Source organism: Petaurus breviceps, unplaced genomic scaffold (assembly GCF_028583685.1).
Source record: "Petaurus breviceps papuanus isolate PSGF00001 unplaced genomic scaffold, PetGlider_PUasm1.0 108, whole genome shotgun sequence".
NCBI lineage: Eukaryota > Metazoa > Chordata > Mammalia > Diprotodontia > Petauridae > Petaurus > Petaurus breviceps.
The window spans coordinates 4,063,309-4,075,912 of NW_027185593.1; the positions used below are offsets into that span (position 1 = coordinate 4,063,309).

The 12,604-nt window shown below is 44.2% G+C and overlaps 1 protein-coding gene across 2 annotated transcripts; it reads right to left on the reverse strand.

Moving 5' to 3' along the window:
- Window positions 1–3,491: 3,491 nt before the first annotated feature.
- Window positions 3,492–12,543, reverse strand: LSM7 (LSM7 homolog, U6 small nuclear RNA and mRNA degradation associated). Of its 2 annotated transcripts, none has more exons than XM_069076154.1 (4): window positions 12,392–12,532; window positions 12,176–12,266; window positions 5,748–5,819; window positions 3,492–3,829 (listed from the first exon to the last, which is right to left on the reverse strand). In XM_069076154.1, the coding sequence occupies exons 1-4, from the start codon at window positions 12,395–12,397 to the stop codon at window positions 3,687–3,689; spliced, it is 312 nt and encodes a 103-aa protein (XP_068932255.1). In that variant the 5' UTR covers window positions 12,398–12,532; the 3' UTR covers window positions 3,492–3,686. The 2 variants fall into 2 exon arrangements, with proteins under 2 accessions (XP_068932255.1, XP_068932336.1); XM_069076235.1 differs by having other exon boundaries at window positions 3,708–3,852; window positions 12,392–12,543.
- Window positions 12,544–12,604: the final 61 nt, after the last annotated feature.

Genomic DNA, 12,604 nt, shown 5'->3' on the forward strand with positions numbered 1-12,604 from the left:
CACAGCTAGTAAGTGTTAAGTGTCTGAGGCCACATTTGAACTCAGGTCCTTCTGACTCCAGGGCCAATGCTCTATTCACTGCGCCACCTAGCCGTCCCTGGTGTGTGTGTTTTTATAAAAAATAAGCTCTATGTCAAACTTGACAAAGTAGTTATAAAATTGCTCTACTTCGGTACTTTTTTTCCCCCTTCCATGCTTTAAAAAAAAATACTTTATTGATGCCTTTTTCCTATATTTGTCACAACTTACTAGTCCACCTCTTCCTCCCCAAATTATGAGGGCAGCTAGGTGGCATAGTGGAATGAATGCTAGGCCTAGAGTTAGACACTTACTAGCTGTGTGACTCTGAACCTCTCTGCCTCGGTTTCCCCATATGTAAAATGGGAATAACAGCAGCTACCTCCTAGGGTAGTTGTGATGATCAAATGAGATAATAATGGTAAAGTGCATAACACAGGGCCTGGTACATAGTGAGCACTATATGTTAGCTATTATTAAATCAAAAGAGAAATGTATCCTCATAACAAATATGTACAAACCAACACCCTGCTCATGCAGTCTATCGCCTCTCTGCCAAGAGGTAAAGGCATATTTCACCTGTGATTGGCTGATGCTTGGGTCAGAAACTCTTTGTTCTTTTCTTTTTTGCATTTCACTCTGCATCCTTCTATAAAACCTTTATTTCCCTAAATCTTTCCTATTCATCATTCTAATAGCACAATAAAATTATATTACATCCGTAATACCACGATTTGTTCATCCATTTCCAAAATGATGGGTACTTATTTCATCTCGAGTTTCTTGCTAGAATTAGTGTACTTGGCAGAATTCTGTATGTAGTTTTTCTGGTCTAAATTCCTCATTTTGTGAAACTCAGAAAGGTTAAATGATTGGCCTGAGGTTACAAAGTTAATTGATATAACCTGGGTTCAAATCCAGAAGTTTGTGGCTCAACCTACTTCACGGGAATCAAGTTGCCTCTAACTGGAACCCAGTAACAATTTAAAAAACAAACTGGAAAATAAGAGACCTTTTAGACAGGGGTGTACTGGTAAATGCTTAACTGTTTCTCCAAAAATGCAAGACATGCTTTTAAGCTTAATCAGCGTTACTGCCATTTTCTCCATTACTTTCTTAATTCTAGACAATTAATGAACCAATAAACCACGCCTTGATTTGCAGTTAGCCAATTTCAGAGGCATAAATGCTCATATTGAGAATCCAACCATCTTCCCACCAGCTTGGACAAGCTGGTTCTAGCATAGCCCTGCTTTCAGAACTAGAAGAGAAGCCCAACTCTCCTATAGCTGTAAACTAAGAACAGTATTTGGAGAAGGGACCTGGGCTCTACTTACCTGTGTGACCTTTGGGCCCCCTCACCTCAGCTTAGCATATCTGGCCTAGTAAGCATTTAACAAATAGCTTGTAGGAGTTATTTCCCTATCATCCTTTGCCCAGAGGCCTCAAGTGAGGGGGAAACCCACCACCTTCTAAGGAAGTTGTAATGGGAATGTAAATTTAAAGATCTTCCCTGCCCCTAGGCTAAAGTGCACCTGGAGCCAGGGGTGGGAGGCTTGTTTTTCAATAGATACTTTTTGATTGGCCAGTGGGTCCAAAAGGTTGTTACATTCTCTGAGCCAGGCGAAGGCTATATAAGCCCTGATGTGAGGCTTTGTTTTGGGGCTCACTTTGAGAAATGTTCTGTGATTTGATCAGATGAAACTCTGGAAAGCTGTTGTCCAGAGGGCGCCCCCCCCCCCCTGCTTTGAAACCCAGATGTTGTTTGGTATGAATGTAATGGTTGGACAGTTTGGAAATCTGTCTACTTGATCTGTTTTTGTCTTGAAAATTCTGACCTTTTCCCCCTGAACTACCGTGTTTTCCCGATAATAAGACACTGTCTTATTATTTTTTTTGGACAGAAAAACACCAGAGGGCTTATTTTCAGGGGAGGGCTTATTTTAATGAACATTGACAGCAATTTTAATAAACAGGTAAATGTGAACAAAAAAATGTACCAGCAAGCAAATCACTGGGGAAGAACAGGATGACGCGCTCACTGCTGCAGCTCTGATTGGATGCAGCTCGGAGCACAGCGTGCATTTCACGGGGGAAGGGGGACGGGGACGGTGCATACAGAGGGTACCGTAATGTAGCGTGTAGCACAGGGGATCACCTTCACTACAGTAGCAATCTCAATAGGGCTTATTTTCGGGGGAGGGCTTATTTGCGAGGAATCTTACACAGTAAGGGGAGGGCTTATTTTCGGGATAGGTCTTATTATCGGGGAAACTCGGTAGGTGAATGATACTTATCTGACTGATTAAAGTAAGCTTGTTAACCCATTTTGAGTTGCTTTCCTTTATCAAAGCAGATCCAAGAACCTGTATTGGCAGATACCCTGGAGACGCTGGGGTGCTTGCTGCTACAGAAGTCCACTGCACTTTGGGGTAGCTTTTAACATTAGAAAGTTTTTCTTACATTAAACCAAATTTTTTTTTTTCCTGTAACTTCCCTTCATGGCTCTTAGTAGTATCCTTCAGGGACAAGAAAAACAATTTTAGTTTCTTGTCCCCATAATCCTCCATATAATGCATCCAAGAGTTGATTTTATACTCCGGGGTCCTGATTAGTGTTAAACAGGAATTAGTGTTAGTATCACTTGAATTAGCTAATTTCCAACTGGGATGGAACCAGTGACCATATTTAACATAATCCGAACTCTGAATATTCCTTATTTCAACTCATCCACATCTGCCTGTGTAGCAGTCCTAAGGTTCAGGGAACTGACATTTGAGCCTCTTGAGGCAGCCATCCAATTGTGCCAAGACTTCCTTTCTCTAGCCCATCCTCAACATGGTATAAATGGGACCCCTCATCATCTCTGGTCTCCTTCTCTGGACACCCCCCAATTTATGTCTTTCCTCAGATTCGATTTGCAGAACCAAACACTTCAGATGTTTCATTCATACAGCACTTGGCTTGCACTAGAATTTCTCCTTATTCCTGGACAACAGAACAGCCTCTTTTTGCAGCTTGAGATTTTCCTAGGTGTCTTGACTGCTACATCCCTGCTCATTCCTACTGAGCCAGCCCGCCACTGAAAACCTCAGATCTTCTTCAAACTGCTACTTAGTTATACTTTTCTCATATCTTAAAACACAAAAAGTTCAAATGTAAACAGCGCAATTTAAGGTTTTACTAGCTTTAAACTGCACTAAGACCTTTTTGGAACACCCTATATTTATGCTAACTTCCACCCCATCAGATGTGGTCTGTCCAAGAGTTTTTGAATCCTAACTCTCATTTCTAAGGTCTATATCCCAGAATAGCACAAACAACTTTATAACAAGGCAATTCTGTTTTCTAGAGCTCAGAGGACCCAGAAATTCATGTTTAGTACTAAGGATTCTGTCAAATCTGGCCTGTGATTCTGATCCTTCACCACTAATACCAAAGGATAAGAGAAAAAAGAGCTTACACTTAACAGATCTGTTTTGTAATTTTATTAGAAAAAAAAATACACCAAAAAAAAAAGTTTCTCCTCTATCCCCGCTGGCAAGTTGTAACGAGGTCACTGAGCCCTTTCAGAAAAGGAAGGTATTTCCCTGCCGAACTGAAACCTTATAGCCCTGTTCAACAGAGCTGCTGCAAAGTCACCAGGCATATCTGGACACAGCCTGGGGCTATCCATCCTGCTGCTGGATGAAAGGGTTTGGAATGGCCTCCATGCCATCCTGAGGGCAAATCAGCACGACTGAGGTGCCTCTGCAGACCACCAGCCCCAGCTGACGTGTGTCTTCAGTGAGCTTGTACTGGTCATCAGGATCTGAAAGACAGCCACAAAAGAGCCTAGAGGAAAGAACACCACCAACATCAGCATTGGTGATGCTCTAAGAAAAGAAAGCAAATTCTTCTACTAGACACAACGATTTAACAGAGAATTTTCCTCTTCTTCCTCTTCCTGAACCAGAGTACGGGAATCCCTGTTTATCCACCACCTACCTCACAGGTCTGCTTCAAGGAAAGTCTTTTTTGTGCATCGAAAACCACTACAGAAATGTGAATTACTCTGCATAGCAGGGAAAGGATATCCAGTTAATATCTAGTTAATCCCAGGAATGCTGCCCTATACCTTGGAAAGATGGTAAATACTTATTAGGCACTTGACTCCAGAGGGTTAATGAGAAAGCCTGGGACCTACTGGATGGCCTACAGCTAGAAGGTACATTCAACACAGACAAGCCTATGGGGCCTTGCAGCTGTAGTGCTTGGGGGCCACAGGTTGGCTGTGTGTGATGGTGGCACACACTGCAGATGTCCAAAACTGCAAACTGAAGCAGGAAGACTTCATTTATCTTCAGGGCTTAATATGTTTTGTGGTAGCCCAGGAAGTCTTGCTAGTTTTCCAGGTCAAATTTTAATACTGATGGGTTCTGTCTATAATGCAAGACAACTTATAATTCAAGAGTCCTACTTGCTAGAAACATCAAGCTTCTGTGAAGGTTCCCAGACTGTGCCATAAGAATTGGAGCCAAATGGATAGACCTGCTCCAGACCCCTCCCCACAGCCAGCCCAACTTTGTCTCACCTCTCCAGCTAGTGTGATGGGACATAGGAATCCTACCAACTGAGACTGAGAGTAGTGGGAAAAGACTCGTGAAACCACAGACCAAGTCTGGGGAGCAGCATCTTGGCATGCCAACAGGCTCCCTTCTCCTCTGCCATGCCCAGCAGCACTCCCCAGTGGATGCCTCCCTGTCCTCTCCCAACGTGTTCTGGAAATATCTGGGGAACAAGTGGTTCCACAGGGTTCTACACTCCCTGCTCCAGGCTCCCCAGCCTGGAATACTTCTCGGTAAGTTAGGGCTTAGTCTGTCTATTCCTCAAATATGCCATGAAAAGGCCTCCTAGCTTTCAGCACTGAATGGTCAACATAGTGCTTCTGTAAATTCCCAAACCACTTTACTGGACGGGAATACTTCCATGATAAGAGAAAAGCTTCCTGTTGCTTCTTAGTGTGAACTTGATTTGAGGTATCCCAGGTGAATGGCCAAATTGGCTATACTAGAGATTACTTAATAGAATTTGAACCACAGCCACTGAACAAAAGGGCTACTGGGTCTGCTAAGTATGGCTGTGGAAACCAAACCTAACTGTACTTTCCTTACTTATTTCTGAGTATGTTGGTGCAGGGTCATGGCTGAAAGCACATACTATACCTCGTGTTTGCAATGGGTTTTTCTCCTTGGCCCAATTTCTAACTGTTGAAATACTTTCAGTTCTTCAAGGCAAATTTAGACCCTACTTTCTCTTGAGATCTACAGCTAGAAGGGATCTTAAGGTTCACACTGCCCCACAGCCTAGAGAGTGTATACACCAGAAGAGTGAGAATGAGTGACAATCAAACTGTATGCAACACCCAGATTAAATCTGCGGACCTGACTGTCCTGGCTGAGTTTACCCCTCTCCCCTTCCCTACCACAATGGAGGGCTTAAGGGCCTATTTACTACAGGAACTTAAAACATCTAGTGAAGAATTAGCAATTACAGAATGTGTCTACATTCCCAAGAAAACCTGCTGCTAAAGCTTAAGGGGTAATGAATAACTAGGTCCCAAAAAGGTTATCAGAAAGAGTGGTCAATTGTATAATTAACAAAGAAAAGCATTAGGTTCCTAAATAAAATGACATTTTTAAGTCCATCAGATTTAGCAGCAATTAAGCTTCAAAGTTTTTCCCACTTACCTCTCATATATTCAATGGTGCCATCAAGTACCAGATTGAGCAAAGGGTCAAATCCTTTCAAGATTCCACTGGCTGGCAAAGATGAATCAGAAAGAGGAAAAGGAGAGTTATCACTTCAGTTATATAAAAACAATATATTAAAAGCAACCAACCATATAAGCTACATTAAAAAAAATAACCAACACCCCCCCCATACCTCAAAATGCCTGCCCACCTAGCCAAACCCCAACTCTCCCTACATATGCCCTAGAGCCAGGGATGGTGAATCTGGGCAGATAAAAGACACCAGAGCATTCAGGATAAAGTCTCTAGCCTGGCACTCAAGGTCTATCTGCTTCCAAGCCACCTTGCCAGATTCACCACATTGTTCTTCCCTTCAATTAAACCAGGATAACTTATCATGGCCCATGCCAGTCTTCTCTCCTTCCTAGCAGGTCATCCTTTAAGGTCTCCATCCCTACCCACTGAAATACTTTCATCTCTTCAAGGCTAATTTAAGTCCTATTTTCTCATAGGATTTAGACCCAGTCCAGCCCCTCATTTAATATAGGTAAGTAAACCAAGGCCTCAAAACGGGGAAGAGACTTGCTCAAGGTTAAAGCCAAGAACGAAGCCAGAATCTGAACGTGGCACTTCTGATTTTTCACCTCAGGCTCTTCCTATAGCACCACCCTGCTCCTCTCAGTACAGGGATGGCTCCCTCCTCAGATGCCATGCCCCATTGTTCAAGGCATTTTATGATACCCTAATCCACAGCTACTTTTGAATGTGTTTTGTTCCCCACAGTAGGTTGTGAGCTCCTTGAGGGAAGAGATGATGTGATTTTTGTCACCTCTGGTGCCAGGAGACCATAAGCCATTAATAAAGGCTGTGATGAACTGTAGCTCAAAAGGATCACCCCAAGAGTAGATTATGTGTAGAGTGGAGAAGTATAGTGACCACAGGGAAATGAACCAATTTAATGCAAGGCGACAAATTTATTAGGTGTTTGCTATATTCAAAGTCCTGCATCAGGTGCTGGGGATACAAGCACAAAATCAAATAATCCACATCTTTGGTTCCTTCAAAAAACTTAAGCTTTCTGGGGATGCAAAGAACTTAACATATATGCATACATACGAAAAGAGAAGCTAACTTGGGGAGACTCAGGAAAGGCTGGAGGCAGGGTTGGACTCTGAAGGACTTGGGGATTTCACAGAGTACAGCAGAGGCAGAATGGTAAGGTGGGGAAGAGCCAGAAGCCCAGTGAGTCTAGTGGGGCTGGGACACAAAATAAATGAAAGGTAATTATATGAAATGAGTCCAGAGAGGAGTGAAGCCTAGCAGAATGCGGAGGGCTCTGAATGCCAGGCCCTGGCGCTTGGTGTAGGGGAAAGAACAATGGATGGAGAGGCAAGCCCTGAGTCTGAATCCCAGTTCTATTATTTGGGTGACCTCTGTAAGGTTACCTAAGCAGGAGTTTCCTAAAATTGGGGGTTTGAATGGGTAATCCATAAAATATGGGGGTCACAATCCAAGACATCTGTGATGCCTTTTGGCTAAAGGATTCTGGGAATATCTAATATCTTTTCCCACTATGAATCCTATTTTTTTTTAATATTTGAGTGTCAATTTATATGCCATGGAAGACTTGAGAAAAGCATAAGATTCAGCTTCTGTCTTCAAGGAGTTTATAATCTGGTTGTGGAAACAGAACATTCACACCCTCACACACTAGTTCTTCCATTTGTAAAATGAGGGTGTTTTGACCATAATCCAATTCAACAAACATCTGGTAAATAACCACCATACACAAAATGCTATGCTGGGGATAAAAAAAAAAAAACTAAAACTGTCCTTGCCCTCAAGGAAGTTTACATTCTACTGGAATGTAACCTAAGGTAGTCCCTTCTCATTCTGGGGATCTATGATTACCTCTGCAGAACAATGTAAGACAGGGTTCAGCTTTATACGAGTATACTATTAAAGCTTTAATAGCTTAAAACCACACCAAGACTTTTGGGACACCCTGTTCAATTGAGCCTAAGTCGTGCGGTATAAACTACAATAAACTAGAATTTCAGAGGGCAGAGATCAAAGCCGCCAAAGAAGACTTCCAGAGGAAGGAGGGTAGAACGTTGGCTGGGCCTTCAAAGACCCACAATAACGTACCAACTGCTGTGGCAAACCTTGACGTGGGGTCACTACATCTTGCCGAGAGCTCTCCTATCCCTTTTCTCTCCTTCTTGACAAAGCCTCTGGGAAAGCCATCTATGCTTGTTGCCCCCCCTTCCTTTTCTTCCCATTATTTTTGCAATCTAGCTTCCAACCTCACCAGACTGAAACTGCTCTATCCCAGGTGCCTAATGATCTCTTAATTGCCAAATCCACTCCGGCTTGCTGGATACTTTCCTCCTCTTGGAGTTTTTGTAACACTGCTTTTCTGGCTCTCCTCTGAAGGCTCTGGCCTGGGCTCTTTTGTTCACTCATCACCCGCTAACTGTGGGTGTCTCCCCACGGCTGTTCTGGACCCTCTTTTCTCACACTCTCTTTCTTGGTGACTCCATTAGCTCTTATGGGTTTGATGACCATTTCACTATGTAGACAACACCCAGATCTATTCTGTCCAGTCATAGTTTCTCTACAGAGCTTCAGTCCTGCATCACCAACTGCCTATTAGGCATTTCAACTTGCAAGGTCCATGGAAATCTACCACTTACGCTGTCCCACCCAAACTCTTCTCCCTTTCAAACACTGTTAATGAGGACACCCCCATCCTTCCAGTGACCCAGGTGTGCAACATCAGTGTCATTCTCAACTCCTTGCTCTCATTCAGCCTGCATAACTGGCTGCTGAATCTCATCACCTCCACAACATCTGGCTCTATATTCCCTCTCCAAGACTCCCATAATCACTACCCTAGTTCTCGGCTGGCCTCCCAGCCTCTGATCTCTTCCCTGTACCAATCCCATCCTCTACACAACTGCCAAATATGTCACCCACCTTCTTACTCAGTAAACTCTACTGGCTCCCGATCACGTCTGGGATCTAATAAAGGTCCTGCTTGTCATTTAAAGCTCTACACAAGCAAGCCCCTTCTGACTTTTCCAATGTTCTTCAAGATCATTCCTGCTGCACTATCACCAGTCTCTGCCTCTGCTGGCCCCCATTCCTGGAATCCTTGGTTCCTTAACTCTAAGCTCACCCCTAGTGCAGGACCCCCAGCTGCTGGAGCTTGAACTGGATGTGTTCTGTCTCCACATACACAGGTCGTTTCTCCTATCTGAATGCCAGTTCTGAGGTGGAGGGCTCTCCTTTCTGTCTGTGCATCCCCTGCACAGGGCACAGTGCCTGGCAAGAGTGGAGATGCCATGCAGCAGATCCCGTGGCCTGATACTCTGTCGCAACCTCACTGGGCCTCATTTCCTCTTCTGTGGTCCCTTCCAGCTCAAGATCCAGGCTCTTCAGAACTCTCCAATGAGATGCATAGTCTACCAACGGTATTATCCCCATTTTACCAGATGAAGAAACCAGGGCTGAGAAGGGATATGACTTGCCCAAGGTCACACAGACACTGATCGGGATGGATCCAGGCCTTCTGGATCCACACGAGTGCCTTCTACCACCACTGCACCTTCTTGAATACAATTTGGATTGAAGGGGAGAAGAGGAGGGCAAGCCTAATTCCCCTTCATATATTAATATTTCTAGGCAGAAAGTACATCCCACTAAATTTTTCTTGAAAGGCAACATGGGTATAGCAGATAAAAATATAGGGGTCAGGCCTAGACTTGGATTTGAATCCTGTCTCAGACACTTATTTGCTACCACAGACATGTCACTTTATATTTTAGGTGCTCAGTTTCCTTATCTAAAAATAATATTCACACTACCTACCTCACAGGTTTGTTGTGAAGCTGAAACACTTTGCAGATCTTAAAGAATTATAACAATAGTTGTTTTCTTGTCCAGGTAGAATATCCTGTGTTCCTTCAGTGAACTTCTTTCTCAGACATCATCCTTCACACTGAACTTCAATTAATATACTTATCAGGTGACAATGTGTATTATGGTTCTCTACACTTGTTTCTTTCCCCTGACAGACTGCCAGCTACACGAAGTTGTTATAGAAATTTTTGTATCTTCCTAGCCTGAAACACAAATCATCCTGTGGGGGTGGTGGTCCTTAATAAATACATGGTAAAAATAAAGTGGATCCCTTTGAACAGAAAACAAAACTCTCAAAAACACAAACTCCAAAACAGAGTCTAATAGGAGATGCTTTGTTTTAAAACTGACTAATCTGAAATAGGCTTGGAATTTCATTGTTCTAGGGAATTCCTGATGCAGACTAGGGGCACTGGGAAGGTAAATGATTTGCCCTGGTCACCAAGGCAGTGTCAGAGGCTGGCCTTGAGCCTGGGTCATCCAGATTCCAAGACCAGCTTCCCATCCGTGAAGCCCACACCCTTTCTTACTTTGCTCATACACTTAATGGGTTTGTTTTACAGTTCTTATTTTCAAGCTTTAGTGTGGTGGAAGAACATGGGGTCTGGAGCCAGAAGACCAGAGTTCAGCTCCAATTTTGCTATTAACCTCAGTAACTTTTGAGTCATAGAATCTCTCTGGGTCTTGGGTCTCTTCATTAGTGAAATGAAGCCAGATTCCTTCTGGCTCTCTATCTAGGACCCTACTGTGTATTCCTTGGGGGAAAGGACCCAATCTTAGCTAAGATGCATTATCTACCCCCAAGACAGGGATCTTCACACAGCAATGAAGTATAAGGGAGAATTACAGGAAGCACTTAAATCAAGGTTTGTTGAAGGACTATCTATTACAAGATATTGAACATCAATTATTTGTGTTTGCATCACAAACTACAAACCCTACTCTGGCACTGCTACAGAACTGTAGAGAACTCTACTACTACTACCATATGTACCTACTGTGCGTAGGTACTTATCCACTGTTTACTAAGTGACTATTACTATTATGATTATGTATATTATTAAGCAGTAGGTAGTCAAAGTAACCTTCATTACTGTCATGACTTATCTTTATGTCTCCTCCCTCTATTGGACTGGGAGCTCCATAAGGATGAGGTTTGTGTAAATGTATGCAAAGGCACACAACAGGTGTTTCATCAATGTGTGCTGAATGGATACCATGCTAATTTTTAATTTTTATACACCTGGGGCACAACACTGACCTTACACATTTTTTCCCACGTGGAAACTGCCTCCCTTGCTATTAATTGGCAACAGCTCACCTATATCTTAGAGAAGAGATTCTTGATTTATGGTCTGTGAACTTTAAAAAAAATTATGTGATAACTTATTTCAACGGAATTGGTTTCCTTTTTAATCCCATGTTGTTTTATTTTGTGCATTTAAAAATATTATTCTGAGGGATCTGTAGGCTTCACTAGACTACTAGTCACACAACTTGGATACTGGCCCAGGGCACAGAAATTAAGTAACTTACTCATGCATGGCCAAAAAGCCCATCTGTACCAGGGGCTGGAAATTAGGATTCTCTCTGGCTGGGTCGACTGTGCTGGCATTCTCCCAGGTAAAGTTGGAGGGGAGAGACCTAGATCTGTGATTTCACCCACATTCTCAACAGAAATCTCACTTTCTAGGAGGTCTTTCCTTCAGTAGGTTAATGCCTTCTCTCTACTGAAAATCTCCAATTTATCCTGGATAGATTTTGTTTGTCCAGTTATTTTCATATTGTCTCCCCCATTAGACTGTGAGTAGGGGCTGTTTTTGCTTTTCCTCATCACTTCAGTGCCTAATGATAATAGTATTTATATAACATTTGAGTTGGCAAAGCATGCAGAAATATCTCATCTGAGCCTCATTTTACAGATGAAAGGGTGAGATGATTGGCCCAGAGTTACACAGCTGTAAGTATCTGCCTCGGGATTTAAAGACTGGGGTCTTCAGGAGTTTAGGGTCTGTCGCTCTATCTACTGCATGACCTAGATGCTTTGCATTATTGCAGGTGCTTAATAAGAGCTTGTGGACCGACGGACTTCCAGAATGCAGATCGGCAACTCCCAGTCTTGGAAGATTGAGGAGCACTGAAAGGTCGTGACTTGTCCGCAAGCGTCTCTCAAAGGCAGCCCTTGAACCCTGGCCTTCCTGACTCCTAGGCAGAGGGCGGCCTTTCTACCAGGTACACAGTTGGCGCATAATACATGTACGCTGAATTGGATCTGTCTTCGGGGCTCGCTCCCCGGGCAAGGGACCGCCCCAGACCCCGAGAAGCTACGGACCTAGACAAGGTCCAGGAGAGGAATGAATGGAAGGCGCTCCAGAAGCCAGAGCGGTCCGACCGGAATGTACCACCGGCCGAGGCAGGCCGGGGGAGAGGGGTCGGGGACCCTGGGCCAGATCACGTGACAGAAGCGAGGTGGGGGGGGGGAGTTGCTGGGTCATTCTTACCCTCTCGGCCTCCCTGGAACTTCACGCGGATGGTCTTGTCGATGTACTTAGACAGGTCCAAGATGCTCTCCTTCTTCTTCTTCTCCTTGTCCTGCAGAGAAAGCACAGCGGATCAGGGGCCTGGGCCTCCGAGCGCCGGGTCCCATAGGCCGTTCCCCTCCCGCCCCGGCGGCGGCGGCGGCAGCGGCAGCAGCGTATCCCACCCCCTCGGCTCACCGCCATGTTGCAGCTGTCAGGGTCCTCTTTGCGTCTGGCGCCTGCGCCCTTTCACCCCTTAGTGAAAGTTTCGGCGGTAATGTCAAGGAAGCGCTTGCGCAGATGGGGCAGGAGCTCGGGATGGGGAGGGAAGGGGGGAATAAGAGGCGGAGTCCGGAGGTTGCTGGGTAACGCCTGGCGGCACTGCGGCGGCATGTTTCCCTTCCCTTCCCT